This window comes from Chiloscyllium punctatum, chromosome 7 (assembly GCF_047496795.1).
Source record: "Chiloscyllium punctatum isolate Juve2018m chromosome 7, sChiPun1.3, whole genome shotgun sequence".
Taxonomy (NCBI): Eukaryota; Metazoa; Chordata; class Chondrichthyes; order Orectolobiformes; family Hemiscylliidae; genus Chiloscyllium; species Chiloscyllium punctatum.
In genome coordinates this window covers 132,995,020-133,019,847 of record NC_092745.1, presented here as the reverse complement: position 1 = coordinate 133,019,847, position 24,828 = coordinate 132,995,020, and the positions used below count along the sequence as shown (strand labels likewise).

Sequence of the window (24,828 nt, the reverse complement as noted above, 5' to 3'; positions counted from 1 at the left end):
CTGCGTTGCAGACACCTGTCAATAGAAATAGTTTACGTCCGTCTCCTCTATCAGACAATTGACTATTATTCCCAACATATTTCGAAGATAAAGTTGTGCTTATCATTGAACTATGACAATTTATTTCAACTGCCTTTAAAGTGATATATTAATAGAGTCAATAGACAATAGACAATAGACAATAGATGCAGGAGTAGGCCATTCTGCCCTTCGAGCCTGCACCGCCATTCAATATGATCATGGCTGATCATTCCTAATTAGTATCCTGTTCCAGCCTTATCTCCATACCCCTTGACTCCACTATCTTTAAGAGCTCTATCCAATTCTTTCTTAAAAGAATCCAGAGACTGGGCCTCCACTGCCCTCTGGGGCAGAGCATTCCACACAGCCACCACTCTCTGTGTGAAGTAGTTTCTCCTCATCTCTGTCCTAAATGGTCTACCCCGTATTTTTAAGTTGTGTCCTCTGGTTCGGCACTCCCCCATCAACGGAAATATGTTCCCTCCTGCCAGAGTGTCCAATCCTTTCATAAGCCTATACGTTTCAATCAGATCCCCTCTCAGTCTTCTAAACTCAAGGGTATACAAGCCCAGTCGCTTCAGTCTTTCCAGTCTTTCCAGTTCAGACAGCAACGTAAGTCGCAAACCGCTGGGATGAGGGTGTCACTATCAGTGTTGGTAATTATTGCCCACCCCTCATTGCCACTGAACTGAGTGGTTTACTGGGCATTTCAGAGGACAGACAAGAATCAACCACTTCGTCATCAGCCTGGAGTCACATGTAGGCCAGACTGGGCATGGATAGCAGATTTCCTTCCCTGATATACATTAGTGAACCGGCTAGGTATTTACTACAATCGATCACTGTTCATAGACTCCAATTACCTCAACAATATTTTCTGTTCCAGTTTTGTGAATTGAATTCAAGATTAGGATTGGCGGCGGGGGAGGAGGTGTGGTGTGGGTTTGGGAGAAGGGTTGAGCCCACATCCTCTGAATTGAGTTCAATGTCATTGCCACCCCCTACCCTCTACAGAGCCCCTCTATCTTCAAACTGATCACTGCCTAGGGGCTGACCTCATCATTGAACTTGTCAGACCAAGGTCACGTCTCATTTCGGGGACAATGAGACGCCCCACCTGTTCTAGGTTGACCCGGAGCCACAGAGCTACCTTTTGGCTCCAAACGAGAACATTTATTTGTTTATGCTCGTTTTAAAACTGTTAAATTGTAGGGAAGGAGTAAATCTCTTGGTCCCAAAGTTTCTGATCTATCATTAAACCCATCCAGGTGTGAACAAAGAGAACTAAAAAATAAACCAGATGTTTAAATAGTTGGACGAGGGTTGAGCAAATAATTGTCTTCATCAGGAATTGCCAACTTAAAGTGAAAGTCTCATAATTTGTCATAATTGGCATCCAGTTCCTCGTGGGCATAATTTGAAACAGCCAGAATTAAAATATTATTAATATGGTTCAGATGTTTCAGTTTCATTGATGGAAAGTTATTAACAATCAGTCAAGTCACACAAATGTATACCTTAGAGCAAACAACACTTTCTCTTCTTCCCCCGCCCCTCCTCATTTTTGAGGAGGAACCTTGCGAAAAGGAGCGGTGATGATATGGCGTGCAAGGATTCTCAATGTTTGTATCTGGCCTCATAGCCTTGTAAAGGCTGCGGGGACGTAACCTGAATCCGTGTTTAGATTTCAATTCGATTCATGTAGCTGATGAGAGATAAGGCTTCATGAGATAATGCTGGCTGTTCGTTGGACACGAGTAGAGAGGGCTGAGGGGGTTGGCCAAGACTACTTGTGTGTGTATAGTCTGAAGCCTTACATGTTTGAAGGGCTGTACTAGGTTAGAGAGGTGTGGCTGGTGAAAAATAAACTTTTTTTTTCCCCTTTGAGTAAAGTTCAATCTGCCGAGGTAACCTCCTTGTTTGTCAGTTAAAAGACAGACTAGGGAAGAATTGAGCAGAAGGTTTCAGATCGGAGGCAATAGCCTCCCCTCTGAAATAAGGGAGGGTTTTTGTGAGTCTGTCTATGCTGTACGCGAGGAACACGGATTCTGAATGCCATGTACTGGAAGAGCTCGCAGCTGCTGGTGTGTCGCATGGAAAGCGAAGAGAAGTACACGGCTGGTGTGTGTCTCCAGAAGGTGAGGGTCTCCCTTTCTACCTTAGTCACTTATCGGGGCTTAACCCTCAGCACAACAACGAGGCGGGACGTATTTCCCCCCTCTGATAGACGCTGTGTTTTGTACAGTAACTTGGAATAAATTTCATCTGTTAATTTCCAGAAACTATCTGGGCGCTGTAATGGGACTATACTGATTTGAGGAGGAGCGGATTAAACCGAGACTAAGATTCGGGTTGAAGGGGTTTAATGATTGGGAGTGGGTTACCGACTCACGATTCCGTCCTATAGTGATTAACGTAGAAATATGATAGGTCTTTAATGGCGCTAACTGTTCCTACCCCTCTATCAAGTCTGTGTTCGGGGCCAGTCTGGCATAGTCAAAGTTAGAAAGAGGGCCTTTGGCCCATCGCGTCTGTACCGGTCAAAAACAATCTTCTAACAATTCCAATTTCCAGTCCTTGACCCCCCCACAGCTTTGTGCCGGCAACGCTAATATATATGTGAATACTCCCGAAATGTTAGCAGTTCCGCCTCTATCACCCTCAAGGTGGCGGGTTCCAGACTCTCAACTCTTTTGGGGGCGGGGGGTAAAGAACCGAAATCTTCACTATTTCTTCCTGTCCCAAGTCCCAATCCCCTATCCCTTGCAGCGGTGGGAGGGGGTAACTAACCCCGCAATGTTGTGTAAAATCAATTTGGGTGGGGAGTGAGTTATTGACTCCCTTCCAGGCTTGTTATTTAGTCGTTGTTCATTGAGAATACCGGGGATGGGGGATGGGGGGTTGTGAAATCCTCCAACTCCCACCTACCCACAGATTCCACCCCCTTAAACTCCCGACTGGTTGGGAGCGTTAATTCAACTCCTGAGCAATCGCTCGTGTTTATTTTGTGGGGAGGAGAAACGAGTAGATTTGGTTTAAATCTGTAACCAGGCAGCGCTGACCTTCCCTCGGGATGGTTAACTGGAATCACCTGCACCAGGAATTGTTCTTTTCTCTCTTCTCCCCCCCCCCCCCCCCCCGGTATAAATTGCCCAATTGAACAAATCTGGCGGGCTCCGTCATTATCGTTCAAGTGCCCTTATTAAACCTCTTCACCTCGAGATTGCCCTTTCAAAGGCATTTAGAAAGAACAAGGAGTGCTTTAATTGAAATTTTTAACAAAAATCAATTTTCCCTTCCCCCCCCCCCCCCCCATTTGACTGGCGTTAGGAACTGATGGGTATAAATGAGGAGCTTTGTGTAACTTAAAGAGAAACGGAGTTGACACTTGAGCAGACCAGCCTCTGCTACTGGACTGAATACTAAAGATTCTTGTTTTGTCCAGAATCGAGGGTATTTGCTCTCCAAATCACGCACTTTTAAAATGATTCACGAGCGTTGTTGGGGTGAGGGCGGGAGAGTGGCTAATTTTGAAATGGGGTGTGATAAATGTTCTTAGAGTTCCTTACGTGCATCAATGTGCTAGAAGCTATCTCCAAATCTTTGCTCTTTTTCCAGTTTAAAAACCATGTCGGACGACCCTGAATCCTCCAACTCTTTTGAAAGGATTTGGAAACGGAGTACTTGCAGTCTGGTACCTAACCACTAACCCCCATTCTCCTCCCGTCATTCACATATTTGAGACTCATTTGCACTGGGAGGGGGCTAACTTTCCATCTTTGTCTTTTTTTTACTGTAGACTAACTCTGAGCGGGTGGTTAAGGACGAATCCAGTTCCCCAGCTCCCTCGGCCTCGCCATCCCTATCTCCACAATCGATGATCTCTTCCAGGTCGTGCAGAAATATCTGCAGCAGCTGCGGCTTGGAAATAGTGGACCGATACCTCCTGAAGGTGAGGAAACACCGCAAACGCGCCCCCCCACCCTCCTCCTTTTTAAAAAAACACATACCGGTCTAATTGATCACAGAATAATTCTGAGGGAGAATGGTCTTTGCCACCAAGAGACTAGCTATAGAACGTGCAGGATTGTAAAGTTTGACCTGACCGTACAGAGAGGGAACATTTTCCGAAATTGCTGGAAATGATCAGATCTAGCAGCATCTAAGGGTCACCGGACCTGAAACGTTTACTCTGGATTTTTCTTCAGATGCTGTCAGACCTGAGCTCTTTCAGCGACTTCTGTTCTTGTTCCTGACTTACAATTTACTTTGGTTTTTATTGAGTTGGAATAGATGACCGTCTAGTCCAGGAAAGTGGGGCGAATGCAGGTGGGAAATTGTTGGCGGTATAAACTCCAAGGGACGACTCTGTCCCGCGTGAACAGCAGCCGTCTGGAAAGTTGTTTTCCCTCGATTTATCCGGGTGTTATTTTTGAACCCATTTTGAACTATTTAAATCTATTTTGAGGGTTAGAGTGGCCCTGTCCCTCCTCTGCGTACCAGGAGTGTGGGATTAAGTTTCCGTTCAGAGTTCCCAATGTCCTCCAATCCTTACACCGAGACCCCAAATGTCGCGCTTTCTCCGATTAAACCTCATCCGCTTCCTAGCGGAGGCAGGATTCCGTGGCACCTTTTGTGAGGAGTTCTGACCACTAGTTACCCAGCAACATGGAATACAGCCTCTGATCAGCTCCATGCCCTGGCTAGGAGTTTGGTTTGAGCAAATTTGGTTACCGCTTTTCCCCACCACGTCAGGAGAAACCCCAGAACGTGAAAGACACGAGACTGTTTCGAATTCCCCTCTTTATCAGGTTTCCTTCCTGGCAAACTGCTCCCTAAGCAACAGCTTGAATACTTGAGGCTCCGTGTTTAAAAGCGCTATTTAAATGCAAGCTGTTAAAGGTCAGTTCGTGTCTGCAATGTTTTGAACGAACGATCATTAAATCCGGTGTTTACCTTTTTTAAACTACATCTGGTCACTGTTAAAACTTTCAACCTTCTCCCTCTATTGAAGGGTCTTAGTTTAGGATTGGACCCTGTGTATGTCCTTTCACCGACAAGAAATTAACTAAACGTCTTTTACAATCGACAAGTCTTCATAAGATTTATTTTTAAAGACTGCAGCTGTAGTTCTTGGACAACAGGTAGACTCCCTGAAGTCAGAGCCCACCATCAGTGGGGAAATAACCCGGACTTCAATGTGACCCTATTTTAGAAATCCAACTAACGCCAAGTTCGGCAGGAAATGCCGATTGTTTGAACGTAAAAGGGAGTTGGCCCCCAAAGCACTGACCTAACTGCCCTTGTAGTTGTCACAAAGTGATAGAGCGGTTTGAGCTCTCTCTATAGGGCTAATTTGTAGTGTGGTGGAGGTAACCCACAGCCCTGGACCATTTTCCAATTTGGAAAGAATTTTTGCCCCATGTCTTTCTCTTCCCCCCCCCCCCCCCCCAACCACACATACACACACACACCCACCCACCATTTTAATAATTTTTTTCAAATCCCTTGGGATGTTATTGGCTTGACTGCCGTCTCAGGTAGGACTTTCCGGATCACTGCAACTCGCTTTTAGAGCTCACATTCCCAATCCTTTCCGGCAATGTTAAACCTACCTGTAGAAACCTTTTTTTAAAATTAAAACGCTTCTGACCGCAAAGTGCGTCGGGATACCCTGGAACCAAGAGCAGGCGCCATCCAAATGCTTTTCGCAATTGAAGTGACTCGAACGGAGGAAGGTAACAAAAAAAACTGCCTCTGAGATAGAACATTCCAGGTTTGCTTATCGCCTCAAACTCCTTTGTACAAGTTTGAAATACTTGTCCCGCTCCCTAATTGCCCTTGGACCGAGTGGCTTGTTCGGGGCCATTTCGGGGGGGAGGGGGCCGCTGAGGCAAACCACGTTGCTGTGGGTCTGGAGTCTATGCAAGCCAGTCTGGGTAAGGATGGCAAATCTTCCCTTGAAGGTGAGGTTTTACTAGTAACATTGCCATGGTTATCATCTACAGTCGACATTATTGCCTGAATTAACCTAATGTGAAAATTGCACCCATGCTTCCCCCATCCAGTGAATTAGGCAGTGTCTCCAGTATTTAATTGTCCCATGGGATGGGCGAGGGAGGGGGGTGTCTCTGGCTAGGACAGCATTTAGAGAGGGCTTAAGGGTCACATTTTGGCCAGACCAGGTAAGGATGGGACAATAGTTTCGTGGTCGTCGTGAGGCAATGAATTCAATAAAAATCTGGAATTGAATCTCTGCTATGGGATTTCAAACCCAAGTCTTGGGAATATTACCCATGTCTCTGGATTAATACTGGTGATTAACACCATGTGGTCATCTCCCCCTGAGTTCAGTAACACTTTCCTCCCCCCTGAACTCTGGGGGAGATGACCACATGGTGTTATCACGTGTTGGCTGGCTGGTAGCTCACGTGTTGATGTTTCCCAGTTGTGAGGTTGTTCATGGAAGCTGTGTTCTCTACCTGTGCAGGTGAATGAACTATGTTGGCATGTCCGATGTTTGGCCTGTAGTGTGTGCAAAACCTCCCTGGGCCGACACACCAGCTGCTACATCAAGGATCACGAAATATTTTGCAAACTGGATTATTTCAGGTACTGATCATAGATGACCCTGTCAGAATTTCTGAAGATTCCTATGTATCAGCCTAGGGTTGGGTTTAGTGTTGAGGGGTGGAGGGGGGGTTTACATTAACATTTTCCAACTGTCTCCCATTACTCGGTCTCTCTGTGCCGCCACACCACCCCCCAAAAAAAAATTATTTGGTCAGTCACGAATATCAGGGATGGGGTGGACTCAGCCAAATCTTTCAGATCTCAACTTACAAAGCACCTCAATATGGTGGCAGTGGGATGCTGTTGATTAGAGTGGTGCTGGAAAAGCACAGCAGTTCAGTCAGCATCCAAGGAGCAGTAAAATCACCGTTTCGGGCAAAAGCCCTTCATCAGGAATACAGGCAGAGAGCCTGAAGTGTGGAGAGATAAGTGAGAGGAGGGTGGGGGTGGGGAGAAAGTAGCAGAGTTTCCAGCATCTGCAGTCATTGTTTTTACCTAGTGGGATGTTCTTGTCCACCCTAATTTTAAAACCAGGACTGTTAGCCAAATGTATCTGAATTATTGTTGGGTGAAGGCCATTCGGTCCACATTTAGTCTTTTTTAAGACTCTAGTTTAGTCCCATACTCCTGTCTTTCCCCATATCCTTATACACTTTCCTTTTAATCATCCAGTTCCTCCGTTGAACCAGTCCAACAGGTTTCCTGGTAATGCATTCCAGAGCCAATGTAGTGGTGTGCCAGCTTTTTTTGTTTACTGCTTTTGCAGAACACTAAAAATGGTGTCCTCCCCTTGACCAGCAGGAGCAAGTTCATCCAATCCTAACCTTAAGCATTAGAAAACTATCAAATCTCCTCTAACCTTCTCCCTAGTTATTCTTCAAAACAGAAGTTTCTCACTCTGGAGCTATTATAAACATCTTCTGTACACTCCAGATTTACATTCTTCTTAGTGGATAACACCAATCTATGCCAGTGTCCTAGCTAAGTTTATCCAAACAACCTCCTATGTTCTACACTATTAAAAGCCTGAATTATTGTTTGTCCTGACTACTTTAATGTCTTCTTTGTATCCACCCCACACCCTGTCAGAATTATTTTGTATTGTCTCTCCAGTTCGTTCTACCAGTGCATCACCTCACACTTCCAACATATGGAAATATCTGACCACTCCTTTGATGTACTACCATCCTTTTGAAAATCCGTACTGTTCTTAGTTTGCAATTTTTGTCTGTAGGCGTTGAAATTTATCCTCTACACACCAAGCTCTGCTCACCTATACATCAAGAAAGCTTGGGGTGCTAATAAAGATCCTGACCAAGCTTGCTACAAATCCACCAGCATGGAAAATATCTTTTTAACTGTTTCCTATCCCTTAGCCAATTTTGTATCCACTATGCTAGTGACACTTCTACTCCATGACCTGTATTTTCCTTGAGTCTGTTGTATTGTTTGAATGTTTTTTTGAAAATCATATGCTACAAGTCTTGATCTTATCAATACATATTGCTTCAAAAAAAGCTCAAAGCTGTTAGATTGTTTTCCTTAAATCCATGCTGACTTCTTTTAATATCAATTCATGTTTCTACATGCCTATTTTATCTTAATAATAGAAATGGGCAAAGACACTAATATATGGAGTCAGCCTGGATCTCAATGGTAGAGCAGGCTGGAGGTTAAATGGTTCTTTATTTGATATCCCTCCAATTTAATTGTTTTTAAAGTTGTGCAAGTGTGATCAAATAGTCGGTACCTTGTGAATGGATTGTGCTTTATCTCCTGGTCTGCTGCTTGGCTGTGCACAAGTTGCATTGCCAACGTTGTTCCAATGGGTCATGTGTAACTGAACAATTAGAATTAAAGCTGCTCATCTTGGTAACACCCTCCAGAAAGTCAGAATTTTACACTTTCTATACCGGACACTATGGCATAGTGTTTTGCTGTTCAGGTGCCAGCTTTCACTGCATATTCAAACACCTTCTCTACCATCTTGAGACTGCTATAAATCCATAGAATCCCTACAGTGTGGGAACAGTCCATTCTGCCCACCAAGTCCACACTGACCCTTTCAAAAGCATCCCATCCAAACCAATTTCCTTACCCTTTTCCTATAACACTACATTTCCCATGGTTAGCACATCTAACTTAAGCATCCCTGGATACTATGGGCCATTTATACACCCAGTTCACCTAAAATGCACATCTTTGGGCTGTGGGAGGAAACTGGAGCAGCTGGTGGGAAATCCACACTGGCATGGAGAGAATGTGTAAATTCCATGCATTTGCTTGAGTGGAATCCAATCCGAAGTCCTTGATACTGAGGCAGTAGTGCTAACCACTGCTAAATGATCCATCTAAATATTTCAGAAGTGGGTGGCTCTGTGTCTTGAGTTAATGATTATTTTGACATATCAGCGAAAGTTTACCTGCTTTTGTAAGTGGGATCCTACTATGTGCAACTTGTTTTCTGTATGTCTGTCATGACCATGCTTATGATCTGTCAAAATACTTTGACACATCCTAAAGGTCATGAAAGGTGCTACACAAATGTTCTTTCTCTGTTTAATTTTATCCTGAAGCAATTGAATATTTTTGGGAGAAAACAGCAGTGAGATAAATTGCTGCTTTGTAACCTCCAGCCCAAAATGATTTTGTTTCACCAGGCGTTATGGGACCCGATGCTCTCGCTGTGGCAGGCACATCCATTCGACAGACTGGGTCCGCAGGGCCAAGGGTAATGTCTATCACCTGGCATGCTTTGCCTGTTTCTCCTGCAAGAGGCAGCTGTCCACTGGGGAGGAGTTTGCTTTGGTGGAAGAGAAGGTCCTCTGTCGGATACACTATGACTGTATGTTGGACAACCTCAAAAGGGCAGCTGAAAATGGTAACTTTTTCTGACAGTGGAGTTGAGGATATATTGGGTGTTAACTGATGCAGTTGCTGAATCTGGCTGGGAGGTGGCAAATGACCCTCAGTCTCTGCTCATCCTTCCCAAATGATAACTTTGGCTAAGGTTGGTCATTCTGATTAGTATACTGGCCAATCAGAGAGCAAAGTTCTCATGTTTGGGTGGCGGTTGATTCAGTCATAAATGAATTCTTTCTCCTCCTTTTACGCTGTTTATTCAGCCTTCCTGCCTTTTTTTTCCCTTCCAAGTTGCTCACAATACTACTGTCCTTTTTAATTTCTAGAAACTCTAGGGCAAATTTGATTTGTGATCCAAATAGTTAAAAGGAATATTGAAAACAATGGTGCATTTTATAAAATAAAAAACAGATGCTGAAGATCTGAAATTGCTGGAGAAGCATGGCAAGTCTGGCCATTTCTACAGAAAGAAAGCAGAGTTAATATTTTGTAGTGACTCTTCCAACTTCAGTTGGTGAGCACAGAAGTGATCTGCAAGAGTGGCTCCAGGGACGGGAAGCTTCAATTGATTGATTAGAGAAATTGGGACTCTTCTCCTTGGTGAGAAGAAAGCTGAGAGGACATTTTAAGTTTTCAACATTATTAGCTAGCTAGAAAAGGGAATAGGGAGAAGCTGTTTCCATTTGCAAAAGGAGTAAGAATGTGACTAAGTAGATTTTAAAGGGATGTGCAAGTGAGGCAAGGGTGATTGGAGCAACTTTCATTGAGTTGTTTAGGAATGAAACCAATATGCCTCCATTATGTTTGTAGGCAGTTTGATTGAGACATTAGTTTTAAATGGTAATGCCCAGTGCCTAAGGGGTGGAAATAGGAAAGTAAGGGGGCTTGTCTGAGGAAGGGAAGATATAGCAGTGGATAATACAGCCAGGTTAGACAAAGCTAGTGCAAATCATGATGGGGCCAAATGGCTGCTCACGTTATAAGGATTGTTGTGACAAATAGTTATCCCTTAATGCCAAAGATACTATGGACATGATTGCATTAATGTACTGGAGGCTGGTGTATTTCTTTCATGACAAAAGTGACTACACTTCAAAACAGTCTTTGCCTGCAAATTACTTTGGGTAGCTGAAGTTATGCAAATGCAGTCCTTTTTTTTAAAATTTGGGATGTCGGTGCTACTAGCAATAACGATCATTGTCCTTGAAAGCGAGTGAATACTCTCCTGAACTGCAGTCTATGGTGAAGGTTCTGTGATTGTGGATAATCCAGAACTTGGATCCAATAGTTAACTTTGGAAAGTGAACTAGATTCTGGATATGTTCCATCAGATTGGAAACTATTAAATATAACTAGTAGAATGGTTGAAGGAAAACCAGCAGGATTGGTTGGTGTGGTCGTTGTCTTGGAGAAGATCGTAGTATCTTTGAGGATTCAAGGAAAAACTGAAGGTAATTGGAAAGAGCCAGTATAATTGTGCAGGGGAACTAATGTTCCCCAGTTTATGGGGTTCTTTGAAGGAGTAATGTGTTGGAGATAAAGGGAAGTCATCAATGTTGGATTTCCAGAAGCTATTTAATAAGTGTCACAAGATTAGATTACTAAGATTGTGCCAAGTAGGGAGCTGATATGTAGTGGATAACATCTGGTTTGGTAGATCTCTCTGGCAGAGAATGCAGGTCTTTTGGCAACATAGGAGTGGATTACTACAGGGGCTTTAACTTTCCCAAGGTGTATCAATTACTTGGATGATGGGAGCTAAGGTATCGTAGCCAAATTGAGTGGGTGGGGGCAAATGATTGCACACTATGATTTGGGAAAATGTGAAATTATTCACGTAGAATAAATTTTAAAATTATTTAACTGGAGAATAAGCAGATTTTAAAGGTGGAAGTCGAGGCTTGCTGGTGTCACTGAATTGACTTTTTAAAAATTCCCTCATTGGCACTGATGACTGTTCCTTGTCTGAGAAGGTGGGGGTGAGCTGCCTTCCTGAACTGCTGCAGTCCATGTACTGTAAGTTGACCCACCATGCCATGAGGGAAGGACATCCAGGATTTTGACCCAGCAACAGTGAAGGAGCAGGGATATCGGATCTCTGAATTTCTGGAGTGTATCTTGTAGATAGCAGCAGGTACAGCTGAGTGGAGGGAGTGGATGTTTATGGAAGTGGTGCCAATCAAGTGGGCTGCTTTGGTTCTGGATAGTATCAAGCTGCTTATGGTGTTGGAGCTACACCCATCTAGGTAAGTGGAGTATTCATCACAACTTTATGCCAGTAAAGTAAATAATTAAGGCTAACTAAGTGACGTTTTTTATTTTCAGAATTGAACATGATTGAAGTACAGCTTTGCTCTGTACAAAATGTTGGGATTGTATCTGGAATATTGTGTATGCTTTGGTCTCATCCTTCCTATTGAAGGATGGATGTACATGTGGCTCGAGGTTTACTAGACTTTGATATCTTGAATGAGCAGCAATCCTAAGGAAAAGCTGGACTTTTCCACTGTATTTAGAATGTGAAATGAACAAAGTCTACTTGGTCAATTTCAGGATGTAGAAAGATTTCTTCAAATAGCTGAGTCCACACCATGGGGGCACTTTAAGATGGATGAGAATACTTATTGGTATTGAGGATTATTACTTTGAACACTGCCTCATGGTGGGATCCTGGTATATTCAGAATGAGGCAGATTGATTTCCTTATCCAACAAGGAAGCTAGGTTCTGGGTATGGGGCTTTTGTGATGCAATGGTAGTGTATGTAGCTCAGCTAGGAGGCTAGGTTCAAGACCCAGCAGCTCCAGTGTCAACCCCTCCCTCCCCACCCCACCCCCCTCCCCTTTTTCCCCCCACCCCCTTTTCCCCCCACCCCCAAATCATCCAAGCAGACAAATCGACATATCGGGCATGAGCCTTACATCAGGAAATTGCCTGATGAAGGGCCTATGCCTGAAAAGTTGATTCTCCTGCTTATCAAATGCTGCCTGACCTGCTGTGCTTTCCCAGCAACACACTCTCTCGACCAACATTAAGCCCAAGAATGTTGTTGCAACTAATTTCCCACTTACTGAGTCTTGTATGAAAAATAGCTTCTAAACACCAGCTGTTATAAGTGATTTCTAAAACTCTTCAGGTACTAGTTGAGAAAATATGGACTGTTAATCTTGTATCCTGTGTTCTAGCTGTAATGTTTTCCAGTTGCCACCATGTTGTTGGTCTAAATATTAATGGAATGGGTCTTTACACCTTTACAAGGTTCTTCACAATCCTTGATTAGTCTTCATATGGCTAGTGTTAATCTTCAGTTTGAAGGGTGAGAATTTTTCCCTGTTCTCTCTTCCATACACGTGTTAATTGTAACCTGCTTTAAGATATGCCTCACTGGGAATATCTTGCTATTTTCGGAACCCTGCTATTTCTGGAGTCTTAACACCAGTTGAAGATTTTGGGACTTACGCAGAATTCACAAGTTTCCCTGTTGTTTAGTCCCAGTCCCAAGCATGAAATTTGTTTTCTGAAGTAAATAATTACTGCAAATAGATTCTAGATCTAGAAACATTCTGAACTACCAACTTTACAGATTAAAACTTTAACCTTCTCAAATTATCCCTGGGAAGTAAAAGTATGGTGTTATGGATAAAGATAAAGACCAGGAAAGCAATTCATTGGTCTCATTTGCAGGATTTGCTGAGGTGATTCTTGTGCTTTCTTAATTTTCCTCTGAATACTTGCACTGACTTTGTAGGAGGTGCAGGATAGCTGGTTCAGCCTTGTAAAATGTCTCCAGCTCATTCACTAAAAGTCAGTTTGGAGCAACTGTTGAAGGGAAAAGTAAAGTGCTTTTCTTGCATGGCTTTTGTGTAGAGAACAAGACAACTCCTGAGGCTATCAAGATCGAATGTGCCACAGCTCCAAGCTGTTGAGCTACTTGGGAGCTAATCCGTTGTTGTTAGGTGGAAGGCCTTTGTCATTGACCACTGGTCATGTGTCAACAGACCAATCAGTTCTTTGTTGCTGACTGAATTTCCATTTATAATGCCCTTGGCTCAGACTTGCCTGTTAGCTTTCTCTGCTTGTTCTTGAGCCAACTGTTGTGTCCCAATGCTTGCAGTGGGGAGTATCTTGTTACTTGCTTTCAAAAGGCTGTGATTTCTTGATCTTTTTTCCATTTGTCCAAAACCTAAATACTGAAAAATAATCAATGTCATGAAGTGAATGTTGGGGCATAGAGAATGTAGAGTAGCTCTCAGCCTCTTAAGAATATTTGTAGAAAAGTAGTGCTTGTATAAATGGATCCAGTTGTGATGAAAGTTGAGGTTTATTGCTTTCATATCAATTTTAAACTAGTGTCATGACCCCATGTGATATTAATGGGCACTTCAGTTGTCAGCCTTAAATCTCAATTGTAGATCACTTTATTAGTTTTAAAGAAGTCATCTTTCACTGAAGCATAAATATGCAGTGTTACTGATTTGGTTTGGCAATAAGTCTTTGTGCATTTTTGCATAATCCTGATTTGCAATAACTTTAAAGATTTTGGAAGTGCCTAGTAAAATACAAGCCCTACAATCATGTCAATTCCAAAAGCTCTCCTTAACAACACTCCAAGAATCTCTCTCTCCTACACTTGTAGGGCTTAATTAACCTGGTTTAAGTTCCCCATTTTTATTTAATAGTTCCTTCCTGGACCCTTTTTACAATTAAAGTATAGACTTTCTCAGCAAATTATTCCACAATTGTAATGAAAAATCTCTTATCTGGAACTTTTTAAACTGTTTACGCAATCACTATAAATACTAGTTCTTTGTCAGGAACAACTTTTTATATATCCAGCTTCAACCAAGACTTTCTGGTAAAACTGCCAAACTGGCCCTCAAAAAAAGCAGCTTCCTGAGCTATGGGATTTCCCCTTTTTTTTTTGAAAGTCAAACTAGCCTTCTAAACTGAGAACTTAATGCACTGCTTACTCTATTCACTCTTAAAACGTTCTGAAATCAAATCATCACTATACACCACCAAGAATCAACATTGAAAAAGTGCTTAACTTGGACTAAAAGCCACATACCACTTGCTTAAACCAAAACTCTTGGATGTTAATGTCAAATGCTTTAAATTGCAAGTTGCATATGTTGGTTGCTATTGATGAGAAGGCATCTGGATGGAGGGATTGAGTTTCAGAGACATGAGGTTATGTTGCAGCTGTTCAAAACTCTGGTGTAGCCGCACTTGGAGTATTGCATACAGTTCTGGTTGCTGCATTATAGGAAGGATGTGGAAGCTTTGGAAAGGGTGTGGAGGAAATTTACTAGGATGTTGCCTGGTATGGTGTTATCAGGAAAGGCTGAGGGACTTGAGGCTGTCTTTGTTAGGGGTGAAGGTTGAGATGACTTTAGAGACTCCTAATCTAATCAGTGGGTTAGATAGGGTGGACAGTGAGCCTTTTTCCTTGGATGTTGATGGCTAGCATGAGGGGACATAGCTTTAAGTTGAGGGGTGACAGATATAGGACAGATGTTAGATGTAGTTTCTTTACTGAGTAGTAGGGGGTGTGGAATGCCCTGCCTGCTTCCAAATTTAAGGGCATTGAAATGGTCATTGGACAAACCTATAGATGAGAATGGAATAGTGTAGGTTAGATGGGCTTCAGATTGGTTTCACAGGTCAATGCAACATCAAGGGCCTGTACTGCACTGTAATGCTCTGTTTTATTGTGCAGAACAATGGTTTAGAGGTCAAACATGTGACTAATCTGGAGTGATGAAAGATTTGATGCTGTGGCTTTTATGACTGGGACCGAACATTGAAAAGCATTAGATTGCTTTTGGTTTAGAGTAATGAAGGATTGGATTTTTTTAGCTCCAATTCAATGTAAAACTTAAGGCAACTTTGGAAGAGATCCGACCAGGGTCGGAAGCAAATATGTTCTCTCACAGAGAAGTGTAGGACAGTTGAGGAAAGTTTTTATTTAAAAGTTTAGTTTGTGAAGCTTCCATAAGTGCTATCTAATCTGTTTCTAAATATATTAAGCTTTCAGTTTTGACTATTCATAAGACTTCATTGTTTACAGGACAATGGAAAGCAGTTAGATCAAATTTGAATAATTTCTCTGGATTTACTGAAGTGATTGCTTTGGGAAATGAGATTTCATACTGTTCTAATATTTAGTTTGTTTTTCCTTTTTGTAGTAAGATGGTTGTTAAAAGAACTTAAGCTTCATGTGCCTGTGAATAACCAAGTTAAATATTTTATAATCCATTCTGACTCAAACAAGTCTGATCTAATTGGGTCGTAATGGGACTGGGGAAGCACAATGGGAAGTTGTTTGTCTTGGATGTTTTCTAATAGTTCCATATTTTGTGAATCTTTTGTCAGAATGTATTGAGCTTCTAAAGCTGTAACTAAAGAGTTAATTGCTTATTTTCCCTTTTTTAAGAGTAGAATGTTTCCTTAAGATGAAAAGTTTGTTAAAGTTTGAATGAGATGAGTAAGCAGAAATCTGGTAAATAGAATGAGAAGGCATTCACTTTAGCTGGAAGATTCAAACGTTTTAGTTCGATTGACTGCAGAGTTCAAACGGAATTAAGTGTTTTAGTGTGAGTAGTCAGTGCTGGTACAGCATGTAATCAAGACTGTTGGGATGTTACCTTTTGTAAGAGGAATGAACATAATGTTAATGTCTTAGATATATAGGACATCAGTAAGGCTAAATCTCTCTAGTTTGGTCATCTTTAAGGATGTGTGCATATATATATACTGGTTGAAGTTTTAGTAGATATATGGAATGAGCAGGTTGTTTTGAGGTAAGGTGGTGAAGATGGGATTACTTCCATGGGAGTTTAGTGGGATGATTTGACAAAAGGTATATGATTCTAAATCTCCTTGGGCAAGATGGAAGGTTTTTTATTGTGCTTGAGTCTGGATCTCTGTGCCACCCTTCCAGAATACAGGAGATTAGGGATTGAAGGGCTTTGGAATTCTCCACATGCAGAGGTGGCGGCAGGTTCAGTGTTAAGTTTAGACGCTAGAATCAAAGTTGTTGGGATAGGCCATCTTAGCGGGCAAAAGTGAGGACTGCAGATGCTGGAAACCAGAGTTCAGATCAGAGTGGTGCTGGAAAAGCACAGCAGGTCAGGCAGCATCCGAGGAGCAGGAAAATCGACGTTTTGGGCAAAAGCCCTTCATCAGGAATGGAAGGGCTTTTGCCCAAAACGTCGATTTTCCCGCTCCTCGAATGCTGCCTGACCTGCTTTGCTTTTCCAGCACCACTCTGATCTCGACCATCTTGGCAATCTAACCAGCTACAATCTTGTGGTGGAGCTGACTGAAGGGCCAAATAGTCTACCTCCGCTTCAAATTTGCATAGTTTTCATGTTTTAAAGTGAAGGTTTAACAACTATTTGATTCTGTTCAAAATGGTATCATTTGCTGATATTTATCAGGATAATACAAAAGCAATTGTTCTTCTTGGGTTCATGATGCTGTCAGCAGTGAGTTTTTTTTCCTTTGGACTAAAGGTGAAGTAAAAGAAGTTGGTTCTCATTAGTTAATGTGTGCAGAGAGGCAAATCTTGAATATTAAATTCCCATGGCGTATCTATGAAATCTGTCAACTTAAATGGAAATTCAATAACTTCTGGAGAGTTAACTTAGGTTTTCATAGCACAAAATTTATCTTATTGAGATTTAATAAACTTCATTCTCCTCCAGATAAATGAAGGTACACCATAGAGCTTTGTAATATGAATGCAAGCATGATTGAAAGTTTTTAACAGACCTTTTTTTAGTAATTAGTTTACGATCAAATTACAGTGAGACTTCCTTTCCTGCAGCAATGTGGATGCAATGTTATACCAACATTAAACGATTTAGTGTAGCAGACACTGAGCAGAGGTAGAGGGAATTTTGGAGAACGAGCGGTTGCATCATCACAGTATGGCCTTCCACAGGCTGAAACATAGCAACATATTTTTGATTTTTGGGTTTGAAAGAGCTGGAGGCTTGCTCCCACAGAGTGGAGACTAAGCAGTGTGGGTCTTTGACAGTACAGGAGCCTGGAAGTTACCACACAGGACTTTCTCACTGTAGCTGGCAGAAATTTTGCTTGGGGCCACGTACTGATAAAGCTGTCTGTGCTGAACTAAAACAAGAAGAAAACTGGGTGAGTGTGATGCCAGTGTGTAATTGCTGTGAATAATTCACTTGAAGGAGATTTGTGACTCAGATTATTTGATTTGGGATAGTTGTGTGTGGAGAGGGAGGTGGATCTCTTGTATTGACTATTTTTCACATACACTCTTGATTGCAACTATATCCTTATAGGGAACGGAGTGACCATGGAAGGAGCACTACCAACCGAGCAGGATGTCATTCAACCCAAACCAACAAAACGAGCACGGACCAGCTTCACAGCTGATCAGCTCCAGGTAATGAACGTTCCACTTCAACTATTGATCCTGGCCCTACCTCTGATTACTTTATTGAATGATTTTTTTTGTTGTTTCTTGCAACACGAGGTCTTAAGAGTAGACAAGTTACTTTAGTTTGAAAGTTTGAGTTATACTCTCTCAAATCCTGGATGCCAATTGTCAGCATCAGAATTTGTTTGGATCTGGTCACTAGTTTGGCAAGGGTTGTTGAATTCTGGGTCAATGGTTTTGTTAGTTTACTGAGTCAAGGGGAACTGTCCAGTTGTCATGTTTCAGGAGTTGATCACTATTTCAAGGCATTGTGCAAGTTTGAGAAGATGATCGGTCTTTCAGTCTAGTTGAATGGACAATTTCTGACAATGCCACAAAACTCTAAATTGTTACTTTTTGGGTTCAGTCATCCCTTTCATGCAGTCTTTTTAATTGACAGTTTAAAGCACTGTGGGCGGCACAGTGGCACAGTGGTTAGCACTGCTGCCTCACAGCACCAGGACCCGGGGTCAATTCCCGCCTCAGGCGACTGGCTGTGTAGAGTTTGCACGTTCTCCCCGTGTCTGCGTGGGTTTCCTCCAGGTGCTCCGGTTTCCTCCCACAGTCCAAAAGATGTGCAGGTCAGGTGAATTGGCCATGCTAAATTGCCCGTAGTGTTAGGTAAGGGGTAGATGTAGATGTAGGGGTATGGGTGGGTTACGCTTCGGCGGGGCGGTGTGGACTTGTTGGGCCGAAGGGCCTGTTTCCACACTGTAAGTAATCTAATCTAATCACTATATTTTGATTGCAAGCTAGGTGTCCATATCAGTTGAAAACATTTTTGTTTCCAAGCTACAGTATGTAATGATACAGGGGTGTCCTTCTGTAGTCCTCACTTTCTCCTCTATAGATGCTGGATACCAGTGTGGAAAAGTGTGGTGCTGGAAAAGTGCAACAGGCCAGGCAGCATCCGAGGAGCAGGAGCCTTCCTGAAGAAGGGCTTATGCCCAAAACGTCGATTCTCCTGCTCCTCGGATGCTGCCTGTCCTTCTATACAGGTCACTACAAGCAAGCATACAGGTGAGGGAAATGAGATGTTGGTCTTCATAGTGAGAGGATTAGTAGGAGCAGGGATGTCTTGCTGTAAATATAGATGATATCGGAAAGACCGCACTTAGAGTATTGTGGCCTTGGCAGCTTTCTGAGGAAGAATGTTCTGGTTAGAGGGTGTACAGCAAGGATGTTTTCCAGATTGATGGCAGAGATGTGCAAGGAGAGACTGGATTACTTGGGACTATCTTCACAGATGAATGAGGGGGATCTTATGGAATTGTACAGACTTCTAATGGGACTAGATGACGTAAATGCTGGAAGGATGTTCCTGATTACCAGAGTTCAGCATAAAGTTACATTCTAAGATATAGAGTAGACCACTTAAGATGGAGGAGAAATGTCCTCACCCAGAGTGAGCCTGTAAAATTCTTACCCCAAAACAGTTGAGGCCAAAATCCTTTCAAGAGTTAGATATGGTTCTGAGAACTGAAGGGATCAAAAGGTATGAGGAGAAAGTAATACAGTAACGAGTAGGATGATCAGCCGTGGTCCAGGGCTGAATGGCCTAATGCTCCTGTTTGCTATGTTTTGAATATCATAGGCTATGACACTGGAAATAGCTCTTTCATATTTGGCCTGTCATTGTTTGCTCTCACCCCAAGAGGATTTGAAATCACTTACTGGATTAGTGGTGCTGGAAGAGGACAGCAGTTCAGGCAGCATCCAACGAGCAGTGAAATCAACGTTTCTGGCAAAAGCCCTTCAGTGATTTGAAATCACTGTTAACATGTGAAAGATTTCCCCTCCAGTGTTCTCTTGGAGTGGTCTTGTTGATGTCACTGCTTCAGTGCCTGGAAATAGTATTTGAACCCACTACTTACTGGCTCATTTGGGATACTACTAATTAAGTGACAGCTACCATTTTATGTAAAAGGGGAAAGGACATGAAAAATATTAGCAAACTGACGCTGTCTAGAGCAACAAAAGTCTAATAGTAAAGCAGCTTTGTTTGTGTAATGGCAATGTTTAACCAGGTGGGGAGAGAAAGGGGAAGGCAGTATGTCATATCCAATTGAATTTTAATGGCTTGAGGATCAAAATGTAGTGGAATGACTAATACTTTGACTTTCAGGGATGTAGGGAAGATAAGTGAAGGATGGAAAGCAGTAAAAAGATTAATTTCAATAACTTTTTGGAATACTGCAATTCTGGTCTCCCTCTATCTTGAAGGATGTTGTGAAACATGAAAGGGTTCAGAAAAGATTTACAAGGATGTTGCCAGGGTTTGAGCTGTGGGGAGAGGCTGAATAGGCTGGGGCTGTTTTTCCTGGAGCATTGGAGGTTGAGGGGTGATGTCATAGATGTTTATAAAAACATGAAGGGTACGGATAGAATAAATAAGATCTTTCCCTGGGATGGGAATCTCAAACTAGAAGGCAAAGGTTTATGGTGAGGGGAAAGATCTAAGAGACCGAAGGGGCAACTTTTATGCAGAGGGTGGCTCCTGTGTAGAATGAGCTGCCAAAGGAAGTGGTGGAGGCTAGTACAATTGCAACATTTTAAAAGGCATCTGGGTGGGTATATGAATAGGAAAGGTTTGGAGGGATATGGCCAAATGCTGGCAAATGGGACTAGATTAGGTTAGGATATCTAGTCAGCATGGCTGAGTTGGACCACAGGGTTGATTTCTGTGCTGTACGTCTTTCTCAGTTTAATTGAGGGTTGGACATCAGGTAGTATTTCTAGGCTGAAATAAGCTAGCAAGGAAATTGAGGGAGTTGGTTTCCTTTTAGTTATGCTACTGAAGGTAATACTGCCATCTGGAATTACTCTTGGATCTGGCAACACTAATTGTCATGTCTTGTTACAAGCCCCGTCACTTATGGGATGTGTCACAGGCTGGCCCACCATTTATTGCACTGGAGATGAATATGGTGAGCTTCAAAACCTCTCCACATTCACTCTTAAATCTCTTTAGAATTCCAAGTTTGTGAGATCCTTTTTCTAAACTCTGTACAGGCCCAGAATCTTACCTGCTCACAGGATACCTGGGATCATTCTTGTAAATCACCTGGACCACCTCCGACACCAGTATATCCCTTAAATATGGGATCAAATACTGTTCAGTAGCCCTCTTGAAATGAATGTTTACATTGCATTTACTGTCCTAATTACCAACTGAACCTTTATCCTAACTGAGAATCCTGAAAAACACCAAAAAGACCTTTTTTATAATTCAGATTTCTAAAGCCTTCCCCTCCTTAGAAAATAGTCTATGCTTTGATTCTTCCTACTCAAGAGCGTAACTTCACAATTTCGACATTATATTCTATCTGCCTTTTTTTGCTCACTCTCCTAACTTGTCCAAGTCCTTCTGCAGCCTCCCCACTTCTTCCTCAACCGTATCTGTCCCTCCACTTAACTGTCATTTGCAAACTTAGCAACAATGTCCTCTGTTCCTCCATCCAGATTCATGTGAATAGCTATGGTCCCAACACTTGTGAATCTCCAATAGTCACTGGCTGCCATCCTGAAAAAGACCCCTTTTATTCCCACTCCCTGCCTTCTGCCAGTCCTCTCTCCATAAATTGTCCCTAATGCAATAAGCTTTTGTTTTTTTTTTAGCAGTCTATGTAGCAGTTTGGCAAAGACCTTGAGGAAATTCAAATATATCAAACACTTGCTCATTACGTCAGAAGTCTAACCGATTTCAGGCATACTGCCTGAATCATGGATTTTGAAACCTTAGCAACAGCCATGGTCAGGCTAACTGATCTATAGTTTTTTCAGTCTTCTGACTCTCCATTTTAAACATGTGATATGTTAAACATTTTTTGTCCTTTTTTAGGACTCTCCCTGAAAGATGCCTCCACAATCTCCTCTGCTTTCATCTTGAACTCTAGGTTGTGGTCCATTCAATCTGAGATTTATGCACCTTCAGACTTTTCTAGCTTCCCAAGCACACCCAGTGATGGCCATTACACTCTGTCCTGAATCTCTTGAAGCTCTAAGCCACAGTTGCCTCATCCACTCCTTAGTATGTTTAATCTTCCTTAACAAATTTCTGCTGTGTCTCCTGAATTATCCCAAAAAACTCTTTCCATTGCTGTGCCGCCACCTTTCCAGCTAGGCTTCCCTTCCAATCAATTCTGGCTTGCTTCTCCCTCATGTCTTTGTGGCTACCTTTACTGTCATAGTCCTACAGCCTGGATACAGGACCTTCTTTGGCCCAAAATGTCCATCCACTCTAACCCCAATTCCCTGCACTTGGCCCATGTCCTTCTGAACCTTTCCTATCCGTGTACTTCTCCAAATGCTTTTTAAATGTTAATGGACCCACCTCAACCATTTCTGCTGGTGGCTCATTCTGTATGCATACCACCCAGTGGTCTTTTTTTAAGGTCCCTCTGGTTCCCTTTTCTATCTAACCTTAAGCTGATGCCTCTAGTTCTCTATTTCCCCAGTCCTGTGTAAAAGACTGAGTATATTCACCCTATCTATGCCTCTCATGATCTTATACACCTCTATAAGGTACCCCCTCAATCTCCTATGCTGTAAAGGAAAATGTCCGAGCTTGTCCAGTCTCTCCCTATAGCTCAGAGCATTGAGTCCAGGCAACATTCTTGTAAATTTCTTCTGCATTTTTTTCCCAGTTTAGTAACCACCTTCCTCTAACAAGGTGACCAAATACTGTTACATTTCATTTCAGCTTCTTTATCTGAAACTGCAGGGTGAATTTCTTCATTATGGTCACTGCTCCCAGGGTTTTCTTCACCCTAAGATCCCCAATCCAGTCTGTCTCTACACATCACAACTCAGAGCTGCCTGTTCCCTAATGGGTTCTAACACAACTGCTACAGAAAACCATCATAGAAATTCTGTAAATTTCTCTTTCTTGGGATTCTCTGCTACCCTGATTGTTCCCAGTATATCTGCATATTGATGTCCCCATGGTTATTGCAATGTGAAGCACTATCTCCTGATTTTCTTCCCCAGTACTGACTACGAAGAGGCCTATACACAACTCCCATCAGGTTTTTATTTTCTTCACAGTTCCTCAACTCTGCCCACAGATTTGTCTTCTGACCCTATAATCATTTTCTACTGACTTAATTTCTTACTAACTAGGCAACCCTGCCCCATCTGCCTGTCCTTTTTTCAATAGACATATATATCCTTGGATATTTAGTCCCCAGGCCTGATTCCCTTGCAGCCATGTTTGATACCCCCATCATATCGGTGCTAAAGCTCTCAACCTTTTTCTATAACGTTCCATGCAACTGAACCCAGCCCTCTGCCCTCCGATCTTTAAAGGCCTCTCCACAGCCCTGGTCTATCCTAGTCGGATTCTGGTCCCAGCATGATACAGGTGGATCCTATTCCATCTGAACAAATCCCTACTAATGGTGACACTGCCAATTGTCTTGAATGCATGAAAAGCTTTGACAAACTCTGTACTGCCACCACCAAGCAACTGCTTGGTATTTAATTTTGGATGTACCCAGTTGGGCAAAAGTGGAAATGTATTAGGCACAAAGGATTAACAGTAAGGAACGGGATGGGAAGCTGCTGGAGTCTTTCATCATGACTGATGCTAAATACCTATTCATTCCTCTACCATTTTACCATTTGCTCCCCATTCCCACTTCTCAAGCCATCTTTTCCAGCAGTCCAATGTCCACCACTTGAACATTTTGATATAAAAACTCTTGCAATTTCTTACTACTAGCTAACACCTTCATTACAAACCTGCCCTTTTTTTTAAGCTATCCTTTGGCTTTCTACTAATCTTCACTAAACTCTATGCTTTTATACTGTCTCTGTCTGCCTTCCCTTGTCAGCCACAGTTGCCTCATCCAATCATCAGCTTAAGGTTAGATAGAAAAGGGAACCGGAGGGGCTTTTAAAAAAAAGAAAAACACTGGGTGGTATGCATACAGAATGAGCCACCAGCAGAAATGGTTGAGGTGGGTCCATTAACATTTAAAAGGCATTTGGAGTAGGAAAAATCATTGAGCTAACTCTGACTGAAACTTCTTCAGACTGTGCAGCACAACCCCAACGCCAACACCTCAGCCCAGATATTTAAGGCACGTTCACTAAGGTTAGAGCTGGCAATAAGTTTTGGAATTCTGCCACCTGAAATCTTTTATTTTTAAAAAAACTGCAAATATTGAATGAACACGGTCTTGTTTCCTCATTGATTCTTGCAGCCTTAATTTTTAAAAAAATTCATTCACAGAATATGGGCATCAGCTGCACCAATTTATTTCACTTGAGCAAATTGTGAACCAGCAATCAGTGAGTTGCTAGGCTATTTCAGAGGACAGTTAAGGATCTGTTGATGTGCGGCCATGGTTTATTGCCTGTAGTTCAAACCAGGTAACTCCTGAAGATCTCAACCCCTTGAGATTGAATCCATGGATGTTGGCAAATTGGTAGCTTCACGGTCAGTATTGAACATCAATTTATATTTTCCCCCTCATTGTTTGTCCCTTTTAAACCTTCCCCCAACCTTCAGTATGAACATGGCTGGTCTCATCTTGGACAGTTGTCAAAAGATTGTAGAATCCTTACAAGAAGTCTCCTCTGACCGAGGGCAGACATTCATCTTTTGAAAGCAAAATTGAACCTGATCATCTGGTCACATTCTTGACTACTTGTGGGAAGTTATGTGCAGATTGGCAACATGTCCTGTAGTACATCTGACTGTATACTTGCAAACTATGTCATTGACCATGAAATACTCTGATATAGTTTATGACCAATGCTATATAAATGGTCTGGGTAAGGATGGCAATCTCTTAAAGTCCTGTGACTGAAGTTGGAAGAAAAATTGGTACTATTCTAGAAGGCCAAGATTGTCTTGGATTGAAAGCTGCTTTTCCAAAATAACACAAGAGGAAAAGCTCAGTGGGTCTG

General features: G+C 42.3%; 1 protein-coding gene across 6 annotated transcripts in view; it reads left to right on the top strand.

Moving 5' to 3' along the window:
* Window positions 1-1,639: 1,639 nt before the first annotated feature.
* The window catches only part of LOC140480154 (LIM/homeobox protein Lhx8), a 46,160-nt gene continuing 22,971 nt past the window's right edge, over window positions 1,640-24,828 (top strand). For 2 of the 6 annotated variants that reach the window (XM_072574872.1, XM_072574871.1), the window contains exons 1-5: window positions 1,640-2,159; window positions 3,821-3,973; window positions 6,512-6,633; window positions 9,255-9,475; window positions 17,777-17,880. In XM_072574872.1, the coding sequence (XP_072430973.1) occupies window positions 2,079-2,159; window positions 3,821-3,973; window positions 6,512-6,633; window positions 9,255-9,475; window positions 17,777-17,880 (681 nt within the window). In that variant the 5' untranslated portion in view covers window positions 1,640-2,078. The other 4 variants (XM_072574877.1, XM_072574874.1, XM_072574875.1 and 1 more) reach the window with 4 other exon arrangements.